This window comes from Lepisosteus oculatus, chromosome 2 (assembly GCF_040954835.1).
Source record: "Lepisosteus oculatus isolate fLepOcu1 chromosome 2, fLepOcu1.hap2, whole genome shotgun sequence".
Taxonomy (NCBI): domain Eukaryota; kingdom Metazoa; phylum Chordata; class Actinopteri; order Semionotiformes; family Lepisosteidae; genus Lepisosteus; species Lepisosteus oculatus.
This window is the reverse complement of record NC_090697.1, coordinates 41,198,790-41,214,420: the sequence shown is the minus strand read 5'-3', so window position 1 is coordinate 41,214,420 and position 15,631 is coordinate 41,198,790. Positions and strand designations below refer to the sequence as shown.

The 15,631-nt window shown below is 33.9% G+C and overlaps 1 protein-coding gene across 2 annotated transcripts in view; it reads left to right on the top strand.

Annotated features, from left to right (window-relative positions):
* The first annotated feature begins 456 nt into the window (after positions 1 to 456).
* tmx4 (thioredoxin-related transmembrane protein 4) overlaps positions 457 to 15,631 on the top strand; it is a 45,906-nt gene continuing 30,731 nt past the window's right edge. For both annotated transcript variants that reach the window (XM_015351158.2, XM_006625997.3), the window contains exons 1-5: positions 457 to 661; positions 6,036 to 6,151; positions 13,277 to 13,322; positions 13,926 to 14,054; positions 15,280 to 15,325. In XM_015351158.2, coding sequence (XP_015206644.2) covers positions 462 to 661; positions 6,036 to 6,151; positions 13,277 to 13,322; positions 13,926 to 14,054; positions 15,280 to 15,325 — 537 coding nt within the window. In that variant the 5' untranslated portion in view covers positions 457 to 461. The remainder of the gene's footprint in view (positions 662 to 6,035; positions 6,152 to 13,276; positions 13,323 to 13,925; positions 14,055 to 15,279; positions 15,326 to 15,631) is intronic.

Genomic DNA, 15,631 nt, shown 5'->3' with positions numbered 1-15,631 from the left:
ATAGTGCAACAGCATTTTTCTGTTATTAGATACATTTCTTTCATTTCATGTGAAGAACGAAGTATTCCATAGATGTTAGCGTTCAAACTGGCTATACAACGTCGTCTAAAACAAATAACAATAATGTGTTTTGAGATTAAATGTCTACAACAAAAGTACTGCTAAAGATAATTTTGAAACGGAATATGTGGGCCTTGTTGGAACACAAAATCACAAAATGCATCGAAAACTCTTAGCCTTATCTTACATAAGCTGAGACTGCTGTCAAAAAAGAAAATAAATCGTTTAAAGATGTTCGTTTTCAGTTTTATTAACTAAATAATTTTGTGAAATAAATGATTTATCGTTACGGAAAAGAACACCTAGTATCAGAAGTCGTATAGTACATGCAGTGCGCAATAAGCGACGTGGTCTACCTTAAAAGGCTGGCAGCTCTATTTCCTGGTTTGCTAGCAGTCGTCATGTGCGCTGTCAACATGGCGGGGACAACAAAGCTAGAACAATTTAAATTCTTACAAAAAAGAATTGGCTATTGTACACTTTTACTCCTTTTAATAACCATCTCGGCAGTGTTTGCATACCCGGGAGTCGAAAACAAAGTGCTTTCAGTTGCTGACTCCAACTGGACACTCATCCTTAAGGGTGAATGGATGTTAAAATTGTAAGTATGAAATATATGTATGATTAGAAAAGAAGGCGGGGTTTTCAGAACTGCAGTCATATTCAGGCCATTTTCCTAAAATCATTGTGTACAAATACGTTGTGCAAAATTAATTAAACGAACATTTGGGAATCCCAATTAATTGTACAGAACACCCTTTCGGAACTGTCGTACTGGTGGCTTTTTTTATCATTTAGTATTAATGCCAACAGTAGTACTAGTACGTATCGAAGGCGGAACTGCGCTCTATGATCATCAGCAATGCCCAATCATCTTTACTCATTTTTTAAAAAATGAAACATTTTGACAAAAGTGGAGGGAAGACATTATCTGCAGCAATGTCACTGTATATAAATGAAAATGTGTCCTCTTTCACTGACCCAAAAATTCGTTGTATATTTTATATATGCCGAATCGTATTTTATGCTTGAATTACTTTGACATACTGTAAGAATGGTTTTGCATTTGTTTTATTTTTTGAATATTGAAATTCAGATCCACAGATGGCCACGTGTCCAGTAGGTTCAATAGCAAGCGAGTCTGGTCAAGATTATCAAAATTACGTTGTCTTTTTTTGTATTTGGGCTATGGTTTACATACAGGAATAAATTATAAGTAAAAGATAAGACATGCAACATCACTTACCCGTCACGTAAACTCGCCAGTTATTGTGTAGGATATATCTATAATTGTAATCGTAATGTGTCAAGTGTAGATTAAACATGCACTATGGGGCGATATACAATACTGATACGTAGTTATACATTGTATTTTACACACTGAAATGACAGTAAGATATTTGTCTCTTTTTGGAAAGCAAGGGGAAAACAATTTAAGATGTCTAATTTTAAGTGCTTTCAAACTGAAGAACCATGTCCATGTCAGATCTAGTGGTGTGTACATAACCTAATGCAAACAATATTCTTGGATCAGACGTATTAAGACTGTTTCTAAAGCTTAATGTTTGTTCTATGTAATACAAGGTTCAAAACACCTTGTATTTTATCACTGTCAAAATAGTGATTTGACATAGTAACGTATATTCTCTGTTACAGATAAAAACACACAGATTTTTTTTTAATTGAAAATCATTAAAATGTGCTTCAATTTTCAGTTTTCCCCCCAAGTGCCTAAGGCTCTTTAAGAGTTAACTCTATATGCAGTTCATGAGATTTGTATGGCCTATGGGTAGGTACTGTATGGCCAGTAAGTGTAATCTACACAGAAAGTAAACCATTAATTATTTGAAATTAGTGCCTTCTGGATTCAATTGATTTCAATGTTCACCCTTATATGTTATCTAGACTATAATGTCTGTGATTTCAAGAAAGACCTCTTTACTAAATTTCTGTCAATAAAAAACATAGTGTGATATTATGTGTTTTTCTTGAGGCCCTGTATGATTGAGAACCCAATGTAAAAATTGGGAGGACTAGTGATTCAGTGCAGTAACCAGGCTCAGAAACTTTATTTGTATAAGACTAAGGTAAATTCCCAAAAAAGTTTAGCAAATTTACTCAGGGTAGATTTCAAATTTAACAATGTGAGTAAACATTGATTATTATCAAGCCTCCCTTTATAAGACAAAGTATTGTCATATCGTAAATGTGTATCTCACATCTGTAACTTTGGCATACATTCAATGGAATAAAACTGATAATCACAAAGTAAACAGTATTCCATTAAACTACTACATCAATTTCCTACTATACTTTTTGTAATAGAGCAGTTGTCATTTTTTGTTTTGCACATTACATTTCATTTAATACAAACATGTGGGATAATTCAATATCTTTTTAAAATGTACATTTTTGGTCCCAGTCAGCATCTTACTAATACTAAATAACAAGATGGATTAAATATAATGATTGTATCGTGTTTGTATCGATGGTCAAAGCTAAATTAGCTTGTTGCTAACAGTATGCTTGTTCTTGATTGAATGTAATGTAGATGTATCATATTAATCAGCAAGTCACATTTAAAATGTGCGCTCAATCACATTTTAGTACTGTAAATTCCTGTTTTATTTGTCCAATTCATTATGTGCTACTTTATTCAGTCATAATGAGAAATTACCTCTTCACATACAGTCATGTGAAAAAGAAAGTACACCTTCTTTCAATTTTATGGTTTTATATACACTGTATCAGGACATAACAAAAAAACATCTGGTCCTTAACGTCCTAAAATTAGGTAAATCTAACCTCAGGTGACAAACAACACATAACAGATTCCACTATGTCATTATTTTACAAAAAATATACCAACATGCAGAAACCATGTTTGAAAAACTAAGTACATCCCATGATTCAGTAGCTTGTAGAGCCACCTTTAGCATCAATAACTTGAAGTAATCATTTTCTGTATTTTATCAGTTTATCAATCTCTCACATCGGTTTGCAGGAATTTTGGCCCACTCTTCTTTACAACATTACTTCAGTTCATTGATGTTTGAGGGCTTTTGTTTATGCACAGCTCTCTTAGGGTCCCACCACAGCATCTCAATAGGGTTGAGGTCTGGACTTGGACTTGGATATTCCAACACCTTGATTCTTTTCTTTTTCAGCTATTCAGTTGTAGATTTGCTGGCGGTGTGCTTGGGATCATTGTCCTATTGCATGACCCAATTTTGGCCAAGCTTTAGCTGTCGGACAGATGGCCTCACATTTGTCTCTAGAGTACTTTAGTATAAAGAGGAGTTTATGGTCGACTCAATGACTGCAAGGTGCCCAGGTCCTGTGGCTGCAAAACAAGCTCAAATCACCACCCCTCCACAACCATGCTTGATAGTTGGTATGAGGTGTTAATGGTGATAAGCTTTGTTTGGTTTTCGCCAAACACGGTGTTGTGCATAGTGACCAATCATCTCCACTTTGGTCTCGTCTGTCCAAAGGACATTGTTCCAGAAATCCCGTGGTTTGTGCAGATGCAACTTTGCAAACCTAAGCCATGCTGACATGTTCTTTTAGCCTGTAGATCCCTAGATGTAACTCTTGGGTTCTTTGCAGTTTCTCTGAGCATTATACGGTCTGACATACTGTAGGTGTGAATTTGCTGGGGCTCCCACTCCTGGGAAGATTGGCAACTGTCTTGAATGTTCTCCATTTTTAAATAATCCTTCTCACTGTAGAATGATGGATTTCAAATTGTTTGGAAATGGCCTTATAATCCTTCCCAGATTGATGAGCAGCAACAACTGCTTCTCTGAGTTCATTGCTGATGTCTTTTCTCCTTGGCATGGTGTTAACACACACCTGAGTGCTCCAGATCACCAAACTGCCAAATGTTCTACTTTTATAGAGGTGGTCACACTGCCTGATCAACTAATCAAGTGCATTTGGTTAGCAGCACCTGGCTACTAATTAGCTTCTTAATTCCCATGGAAGCAGTAAGGGTCCCACGTGGTTTCTGCATTTTGGCTTACTTTTTGTTGAATAAATAATGACATAGTGTTTCTGATAACATTGCCATGATATCAATCAATGTAATCAATGTACATGTAATTAATGTATATATGCTGTGTGTATATTTATAATGACATTTAACCAATAATTATGTCCAGAAGTTGATGTGGTACATTAATAAAATAATTTATTAAAATGCTGTTTGTAATAAAGCTTTTTGTATTAGACAACATTTGAATTTGTCAAAATGTGTAGCAATAATGCAAGTTCTATCCAAGAGGAAAAAAAAGGCATAATAATACAAATGTATGTCTTGTGGTGTTATAGCCTGATGAAAACACTGAGAGCAAGCAGACACAAACACTACAAGGCATAAAGTATTAAACTGGCTTGTGGTGAAAAATTCAATTTTCTTTAAAAACAAAACTAACAAGGTTAGGTTTTGCGCATTGATATAAAGTCATTTAGAGTCACAGAGTGGGTTCGATTTTTCAAAGCAGGGATGAATAAATGTTCTGTTTCAGTTTTCTACAGGAGAGAAGAAGCATTTAATTTCACCCTTTGGAAAGCACTGCATTATGTTGCCCTGAAAGTAATACAGATGAAAGTGATGAGACCCGCAGCTTATAAAATTGCTTATGCCACTCTTGTAAAGCTAAATTTAGTGAGATATTGAGGTATTCATGAATCTTACTAGGAGAGCGGTATATAGCAATGGGTGTTCTAACACCATCATATATTCTAATCATTGCCTAAACCATACCATACAGGTACTGTAGGGCTAAACCACATCCTAACTTGTAATCTTGACATACTACATTCATTAAGTATATATAAACAATAAAACAATATAAGAACGATATCGCCTTTTATAACGCATCACTTTACTCAAAAGCCACTAGTGTTTTCTGCTACAGAAACAACATTGACTGATATATTACTCCTGTTTAATTTGTGTAACTATACATAATCAGACAGTATAAATTGTTTTGTAATTCGTCTCATTTAACATTCACATATAATTTGTTCTTTGTCAGGTATTCTTAACATTATTTCATTCTTTTGTAACATTCACAAAGCTGTAAGGCTGCATTTTGTGGAACAAAATATGGATATGTGTAGGAATAATACTGAGTGAATTGAGTAGACCAATGTAAAATATTTAAAACTTTTTACAGCAGTGTAAATATATTTTTAATAAAAGTTTTCCAATTGTGCTTGGGTATGTCTTATGCAGACTTAAATATATTTTTAATACCTCATACTGTACAACAAATGTTGCCAGTAAAGAGGTGCGAGGCTTCCTTTTTTAAACTACATAAAATTAAACTTGTAAACTAAAGCTAAAATTATATAATATGCTGTTGTAACAGAATATTATCTTGTATTATATTAGAAAATGTTAACTGTCATGCATATTTTCTGAAATGACTCTTAATATTTTCAAAGTGTGAGGAACCATCTTCTGGTGCATAGTTTTGTATGATTTTTCACTTAATTGTAACATCTCTGCATTTAGTATTTCATACCAGTTTTATTTAATATTTCTGAATTATATGTACAGTAGTTTTATGTTGAATATATGTAGTTTTATGTAGATTGTGCAAGTGTAAAATGAAAGCCTTTTGTTATCCTTGCATTTTATTTTGCTGCTTCTAAGTATACTAAAATAATGAATATAGTAGACAGAAAATACAAAAATATTATCCAATCTTTTGTTCAAATATAAATTGAAAAGACTGCATATACTGTATATGTACTAAAATGTGCACACATACAGTACAAAGTAAAATGTGTATATATATATTTTAAAATATGCAGATTATTTATGCAATGGATTTCTTCTAAAGTTATTAAAAACATATTTGAAGAAGATGTTGAACATACTGTATACAGTCACTCAGTGGTGTAGAAAAAATGCAGTATATTCATTTTGCTTTTTCCTGTCCCTCTTGTGTGTCCTGATATAGCTATGCACCTTGGTGTCCAGCTTGTCAGCAGATCCAGCCTGACTGGGAGGAGTTTGCAAAGCAGAGCCAGGCTCTTGGCATCACTGTGGGGAAGGTAGATGTGACACAGCAACCAGGTGCAGTGGAACTCTTATGGTTTATAAAGATTTCAAATTTCATGGTTGGTCTGATGTTGATTCATACTTCATGGCAGTCTTTGGAACCATGCTTTACCTAATTTTTGTTCAATTTTACATGCTGATAGTATTAAACAGCTGCTGTCTGACAACAGTGAATGAGTGTTGCTGAGCAACCCTTATCTCACTAAGCAATAATTGAAGCCCTATGGTTTGTGGTGTAATGTAGTCCAGTGTCCTCAGGTTATCCAGAATTGTAGTTAACCGATTAGTGCTTTCCTGTGCTAATCTACTGTATATGCATACTGTATTAGTGACAAACCATTTAATTCAATCCATGATTATATTGTTGAGACATGATGTTGTTACCAAGGTGCTACCACAACTCCAAAAGAATCCTGCAAAAGGTTCCACAGTTTATACAAAGTAAAATAATATGGTGTGCTGATCAATTAAGAAGACACTGGGACAATTTATAAGGCCTTTTCAGGAGGAAGAACCTCTGTTTGAGGGTCGCACACATTTTTTTTAAAGTGCTGGTTGTCATGTTGATAATGCAGGCCTCTTTTGTTCTTTCATTGCTTACCCTACTAAAACTGAATTAGCATGTAAGATATATATATATATTTATTTCCTTAACTCAACAGCTAGTCACAAATGACTATCCCAGCACTTGAAATCAAAAATGATTAATGGGGTATCACAAATAAAGATTCTTTTTGCATTTGTTCCAGCATACTTTCTTACTCTGTAATAATGTATGGTTTCGGGTTAATAGTCACCAAAACATATCTGTATTTCTTTAAATTGGATTCAAAAATGGTTTGAAGTGTTTAGGGGATTATGGTTTAATTATTTATTTAAAATATGAAAAACAAAATGTAAAGTGTAAGAAATTAGTGAATAATAACAACATTTAAAGAGATTATGACTACTGCAGTACGGTCAGAAGATAGCCCAGTTTATGCATCTATCTGCTGTATATAGCAGTATATATAGCAGATTTAGTCAGATTGATTGGATTGAGATTAGAACACGTTAATCTAGATTGCAGTGTAAGAGAAGAGCAAAATCAGCTAAATCTGATAAGCGAATCCCTCATTGCACCAAATTGAATCAGATTAAAGATGGTCCTGTCAAGTAGATTCATTTAATACTTTGCAGGATAAGACTAATTTATTAGAACAGCTTGTCTGAACCATCTACTAGTACTTTTCATACACAGTTGCCTTTTTTCCAATAAAAATTTTAAAATGAAAAATTACAATTGATTTTGTTCTTGTGTCAGTTACTTTATGGCATCTAGGTCCCAAGGTACAAAATACACTGAGAAGCAATAAAAGAATGATATTCTGAGAGTGAAATCATTTTGTTATGACATGAAGGGTCATATGACAGATATTTGGTGTCGTTCATTTTATCACGGCAATAAGCATAGGAGTCATGGAGTCATTTGGCCCTGCCTTGCATGCTTTCTTGCTCTGGAAAGGACCAGGGGCAGAACTACAGAACTCATGGCCATTTCAGGAGTGGCTGAGGTGGTGCAGAATGTTTCCTGAAAGTTTTATTAGGAGAAAAAAGAAACTGAGATGAAGGATCAGTTCAGCATCCATGACCAAGGGTTCATGGATCGTACGAATGATGTACTGTATGTTCCAGGTGTCGGGACCAAGTAAATTCCAGTAGCTCATTGACAAGATTCACAAACAGCAGAAGCAGTTTGAAAATGGCTGTGTTTCTCTAACAGCAGAAGATACAATTATTCTCAGTTGGAGAATGTTACTTTGAGAGATGTCCTCCAGCAGTGACTCAGATTAATTAGCTGTAGATCAGCCAGGCTGAAAGTGAATATGCATTTCTGAAACAACTAAAATAGTTAAGCAATAAATTGAGAAAGTCTTGTTGCTACAGACAAGGCTTAAGAATCTGCATTACACATGCATAGAACTCTGTGGTGAACTGAAGAAGACGAGTGAGGCCTTGAAGGCTAAAGACCAGCAGAGAAAGAACCTAGAGTATAAAATGGCTCCATGGGAGATGGTGGGGCATGACAGAGAGCCATTGCCACCAGGGGAAGAGTGACAATGGAATGTGACATTGTAGCCATGGCCAGACCCTGTAGGGGAGAGAAAAGAAAATAAGAAAATCTTCTATTTTCGTGGAGTGAACCTCCAGAGGAATTACTATTACATAGTAATACGTGTGTGATAATTGTGGCTCTCATAAGCTCAGTGGCGGAGATGGGAGCACACGTCATGGGTCAACAATATCTCAGTCACTCCATAAAGGAGGCTTGTAAGGAATGTAAAAAAAAAACAAATCCCACATGGAGTTTTCAACAAAGCAACTATGTAGTGCAGCAGGTATACTGCAAACGCTTTTGTGGTCAGACAAGATTAACTTGGAACTGTCCATTCATTTCCCAGTACAGGGTTGAGGGGGAGTCAGAGGCAGTCCAGGCAAGCAACTGGTACAAGGCAAGATTCACCTTGGATGGTACAGGCCACACATAGATGCAAACACACATAAGATCATACCAAGGCCAGAGTTTCCTAGAAGCATATTAACTTACCAGTATGTCTTAGGTCTGTGAACAAGGAGAGAACAAACAAACTCCACAGAGATAGCACCCCAGGAATCGAACCCAAGGCCCTGCCCTGTGAGGCAGCAGTGCTAACAACTGAACACTGTACCTCCACTTAAATTGGAACTTATTGATCTAAATGTAGTGTTACATCTAATGTATACCTAACAGTGTCACTTAATACTGTATCACTCACTGTATCAACACTTATCCCTACTGTCATGTATGGTGATGGTAGTATTATATTATAGTCCCATGTCTCAATATGAGGTCAAAAGCTTGTCAAGACTGGTCGCAACATAGATGGAGCAGAGTATTGTCAAATCAGGGAGGAAAACTTGCTTAAGACCTGAAACTTGAACAAAAAATACTATACTTATTTAAGTCAAATAGGGAAATACATAATAAGGTGAAAGTTTTGCATAAGTGTCTTAAGAATTACAAAGTGAATGACCTTGAATGGCCAGTCATTCAGTCAAAAGTCATGCCTTGAATCTTAAAGATAATCTGTGGAAAGACTCGAAAACTCCTGCCCAGAAGCAACCTTCAAGCAATGTGAGGTCAAGCAAATTTGCTGAGACGACAAAACGTGCAAAAATTGCACCACGCTGTAAAGATGATGCAAAGATGGTAGAGATTCAACCAAAAAGGGTTTGTATGTAATATTTTGTGCAAGCACAGGTCAAAATATTTATGCAATCAACTTAATTTTTTTCCATTTAGTTTTTGCTGAAATTTTCTGTAACATATCCTTGTAATTCTTCTGTCTGAGCAATCTGGTTTTGACTAAAATACTAAGTTAAAAAAAATATATGCATCATTTTGTAATTGTAACAAAAAGGGACACCATAGGAAGGATCTGAATAATTTTAAAGTTTAAATTTAAAATAGACTATATGGAGTTTCTTAACACTGAAGAGCCTTTTCCTGACATAAAAAAATAGAGAATGTGTACAGTACATGGACTTTACTGTGAACTACATAAGCCATTTATAAAATGAGATGTATGCATATTTTAACAGCGATACTGGGTTGGTAAATTAATGATACTTATAATTATGTTTTTAGTGTGAGCTACTGTTTGATGCAGTACCTTTAGTCCACTTCAATTACTGAAAAGCATTTCAGCAATATAGCCATTTCAGATGCAGTAAAGCTGAAGTCATTTATAATTTAAATGACAGATTCATCAAATACTAAAGTTGTACTGCAAAAGATAATAGACCTCAAGAAAATCAGAATTCAGTGCATTTGATTTCTTATCTTTAACAACAGAAAAATGGAGCTATAAAATTACTAAATGGGGGGGGGAATGAGTTCATTTCTCATCTTTCAGCAGCTTAACTGGTGAAAGACCTGGAAAATTGTAAAATCTAAGACTAACACTTTACTTTTGGAAAGTACGAGTGGTCTTATTAAGGGCTTTCAGTAGTTTAGATTACTTATTAATTGTGAAGTGCGTTACCTTATGATTGAAAACAGTGCAGAAGGAGTTGATTAAATTATTTTTCTTTTAAATGTTGTGTAATTTTAAAGCGAGATAAAATAAGAGTTACTGTGTCTTTATTATAAGTGCTTTAATAGGTTTTACATTTCACTGTAATTAAAAGATGCATTCAGGGTTTTTCAGAGACTATTTCTATTTCTACTACTCCTATGTCTTCCATTTCTTTTCCTTGTGAGATTACATCTTTCAGAACAGCAAAATTTAGCAAACCACTGCTACAATATTTTCGCAAATAATGATTAACTGCAAGCCTAAACTTTAGGCATTATTTATAGTATGCATGTAATGATTACTAGGTTTAGAAGATTTACCATTTTAAAATTAACATTTATCTTTGTGTTTACCTAAGTTTTCAGGGGGTGATAAAATGATTTATTAAATATGAAAGAATATGTAAACAGTACTTAAGCACCTTAAACTAATTTCCCCTTATATTTTTTGCTAATTCCTAGGCTACTTTTGTCCATATCAAAGCAATGAGGGAAGTGGCAGTGAAATCCTAATTAAAAATATGTTCTAGAAGTCCTGCTGTGTTACAAATGCTTTGTGTTAATACCTGCTGGAGAGCACAGCTAAAACTACTATTGGTTTAAGAATGGTTGGCACCAAATTTTATAATCCCTCAGGACACCTGCAGAATTTTTACACACATTACTAACAGCTCTGTTAACATTTTACTCACTGTGATTCTCACCTGTCATGTGGAGATCGCACGTAGAACACCTGATAGATGACGTGGCTAATCTAACTGTAGACCAGACCTTGGTTAGTAGGGTTTGTTCATGGACCCTCACAGACTTTGCTTAAACTTAAGGACAAGAAAGTCCATATAGCTCCTAGAAATAATTCTGTAAGCTAACTCACAGAGACATGCCTGAATGATAGAGTAAGGTATACATTCAAGCTTAGTCCTATTCTTGTAGGATGTTTGCAGGCATTTATGGTATTATTACACAGATAGGGCTCAATAGTCTTCATAGCCAGTCTACTCATCTAATTTATTTTCTGCAGAGCAGGCAGTTTGTCAGAATCCTGCTTCTGTATGATTATTATTGAAAAAATCCCTTATGGCACTTGACAAGAAAAGATTACTTCTTCAGTTACATGTCATAAAGTGCTAAAGTCCTTATTTGACAACTATTATTTCTGAGCTAAGAATGTTTTTTTTTCCCTTATAAGTAAGGATTAGCATCACATTCTGAGATATTAAGTAGCTGAAAAAGATAACGTATTGTAACATGGAATGCAAACATAATTTTGCACTGTTCTGCTATACATTTTTCCTTCTTTAAGCAAAGAAAAACAATTTTTTGATGATCGTAATTTTGAAATTTCTATAAATCCTTTAGCCGTGTTGTTTTAAATTTACAGTTAATCCTGATAGACATGCATTATGTTATACAAACAGTTTTATTTTAACTTTTTTTTAAATTAATAATGCTTATACTGGGGATCATCTGACAATGAGTGATTTAGATTTGTTTGGTTAATGTTATCTGCAACACTTTATACAGTATCTGCTGTCATATTTAATTAACCTTGACTTATTTTAGATTTTGTTTACTATGAATTTTTAGTTATATGACAAGCTGGGTTTCTTCTCATCCAAACTAAGCTTAAGTATATAAATATTAGTCAAATGTGTTATAATAACACAATTAGAGGCCATGGATAATTTTTATGCTATATGTGATTACTATGGATTGTGTTTTAAAATGTCTAAGATTTCTGCAAATCAGCATATTAATATAATATACATATTCAGCATAATGTCACTTGTGTCATTATAAAGTACAGCTTTTGTAATAGAATGGTACTTAATTTAATGTAGGGTGTCTTTTGACGTAGTTTCAGTATCGGCAGACACATCCTTTTCCTTCCTGATGTTACATTTTCAAATGAGTTACCACTGTAATAATGTCATTGGCAATGATAGTGCCATTATCCTTGTACATTATCCATCAATAATAAAATAAGTGTTCCTCTATTTTCTTGTTATATCTTTTCTTGTGCATTTGTTATTGTAAGCATTGTGTTTGAACTCTGGTGTTAGATTAGAGTTCACCATTAATTAAATATTTCAGCAAAAAATTAACTTTTAAAATATAATCTACAACTTCAAGTAGGTAGCTGCGTCAGTCTGAATACTGTAGGCTGCAAAGGAACAAGTAAAGGTTTATTCCACGCTGAAAAAAAGAAGAAAAGAAACAGTGTTTTGGCTGTAGAGCCTTCTTCGGGTGTCACAGCCAAAACATGAAAGTTAAAAATCTGTGATATTGGAGTTTTAAGGTCCATTCATAAACATGAAAATTGAGTTAATTTAGCATTTGAAATAGCCGTAGCAAAACTTTAAATTTGGCATAAATATGGGGTTATTCTAACACAGCTTTGGAATCCTGAGGTAGAGATGCAGCATTTTCTACCATAAATGTTTTCAAACTATATTCGATTTTGGGTTTGTTTTGAAAGGCATTATGTCAAACCATCCAGCATTTTTACCTCAGACATCTTTTCTTGGTTACGTTATATTTATCCATTATTCTCTGTTTATTCTTTATTTGGTTTATAAATTCAGGTTAAAATAAAAGGTTTGCAAATTGATGGAATTGATCTTAAATATTTGAAGCACATTTGTTGTGGAACGTGTATTTTAAAACCCTAAAGTTTAAATAAAACTGTCCCTGTACAACATGCCATTTTAAATGTGGAATAAATTTGTTCTCTTATGATTACATAAATACCCATCTTATGCTTGCAGTAGTCCTTGAATGTAACCTCTTTCCAGTCAGCAAGTTTGAACACAAAGACGTTACATGACAAATGCCTTATTGATAGCCTTTTTTCTGTGGATAATTGCTACTTTTGAATTGAACTATTAGGTGCAGTGGGCCTGTAGAACCATAATCATATTACAGCTGAGCCATCAAGAGGCTGCTGTACTCCCACGCTGATTAAATATTAAACTTTTTAGTTGCATTCCAAAAAGTTTCATTCCACACATTTTAATTAATGTTGCTTTATTCATTTGTCTCAGGTTTGAGTGGAAGATTTCTAGTCACAACTCTGCCAACAATTTTTCAGTAAGTCTTTTCATATATTCTACTTGCCATTGAGAGTTTGTGAGTACACAGATAATAGGTCTTACTGTTTTGAGTACTGTACTGTATATGAAGAAATCTTCCCAGGTGTGTCTTGCATATTTTGAGTTTTATTCACAAGCCCTTCTTCATGTGAGATGTCATAGCTGAACAGAAAAAAACTTGGAACAACAGGGTTTATATTTTCATTTTTAGAACTTCAGTATAAAAAGCCATTTCAAAAATATTGAAAGAAGTGTTTCATCCTACAGTATGAATAAGCTTTCATACAGCAAAGTCAATCCACATAGGAACAATAGGTAAACTGAAAATTAAATTTGATCATCTTTTTATTTAGACAAGGTAATATTCCTAATGATACTCGTGCAATAACTGATTTCCTTTTGAACATATTATACAATAATATTCTTACTAAATGTTTCTGTAGTCCCTCAGATTTTTTTCAACCTTTTCTTTTATACACCCGGTCACAACTGTTACAGTGACATTTCTCTACTGTTCATGAAAAGGTATCTTAATATTCTTATTTAACTTGCTGTAATCACTTTTATTACTTTTCCTTACTTATGTTTCCTATTTTTTCAGTACAAAGGATGGGAGTTTTCGTAGGTATCTGTCTTCTAGAGCCGTGGAAGATCTTCAGAGTTATATTATAGAGAAAAAGTGGGAATCGGTGGAACCTATACCGGGATGGAAATCTCCTTCTTCCATTGTGTAATTTTCAGTTTTCTCCAATTTTCAATTTTGTGCTTTATTTTAATTCAGTTCAAAGTGTATGAAACATAACTTTGTTCACACACAGTACATACCAGAACGCTATATGTTTATGTTTCATTCTGTTAATTTTATATTTCACAGGGAAAAAGTAATGTTTGGGAGACCTAAACATACATAAACATACATACATAAATGTACATACTGTATAAACAGGATCATGCCAAACTAAGAAAAAAATTAATATTTTGCTACCAGAGATATTGCTTCAGATTTACAAGATAGACTACAGATTAAATTTCTTTCTTGAGTCTGGGTGAACAGACACCTCCTGTCAGCACATGTGTACTGACAGAAGATACAGTGTCACCAAATAGCATAAATTAATTACCATTCAAATAGCTATATTCTGAGTAACAATTGATTTGTTGTTATGCTTTGTTTACCTATTTTCAAAATAAAATAATGAATATGAATATAGAAAAAATGTTTTAAATGTATGCAAATAGCCCTACATCCATTAATCTTTTCCTCAGTCCACCTTACCTTTTCCTGTGGCCAGTTAACTGTTTTTGAATTAGCCCTGGTGCTAAACTCACATCATATTAATGAATGGTGTTCAATAATCTGTTGGCCTCTGGATGAACCTCCTGTAGTGTTGATTGGAAAAAAAATTGTATAGTACCGCTATACAATTTGTACAGCAGTGATATACTGTACATTTACCTCACAAGAGACATAACCAGCAGATGTCATAGAGGAAATTATAAGATTATGAGAATCTAATTTACAATAACACTTCACATAAGAATTTCAACATTTACCATTAGGTATACTGTAGCTGTAACATACAGTAATGTGATGTTTTATAGCATTAGAAAAACTGAAGCTATGTTTTTTAAGTATATTTCTCTCAGGTATACATCACAGATATCCCAGGACCATTTGCCAGAACAAACAGAATAAGCAGCTGGGTTTTGGGGTATAATCTGTCGTTTAGTGTTAAGCATAATTTTTTTAAGTAGACATCATGCTCATTAGTGTCTAATAGTTAATTAACAGTTTTCTCTTCAGCTTAGTTAATTTTAAAACAATCAGCTAGAAAAACATTTAAGGTGGGGTTGGCTTGTCAGTAGGAAGAGGTAATAATGGAGAACCCTGCTGATGTACAGCTGGGAATTTGTTAAATCCTGCTTTATGACTCAACTGATCTCTTTTTCCACAGGATGACAGGAATGGCTGCTCTCTTTCAACTTTCTGTTTGGATTAGAGTACGTGAGTTCTTTTTACTGTTTTATACTGTATATTTTATTTTCCAGGACTGAATTCTACAAAAAACTTCCTCTGTACCATAGCTAAAATCAACCTCATGAAGTTAGGAAGCAAATTCCCTGATTCAAGTTTGTGATTACATGTAATATGTAATGGATTTGTCACTAAACTTCACATAAGTACAAATTCTTTGAGTTGTTTTTCCAAATATTTTTCATAATCATAATCATAATCATTCAGCTGTATTACTATGGTTTTTATCTGGTTGTGGAAGAGTACAGGAGCAGGTAAACATGCTAATTGCA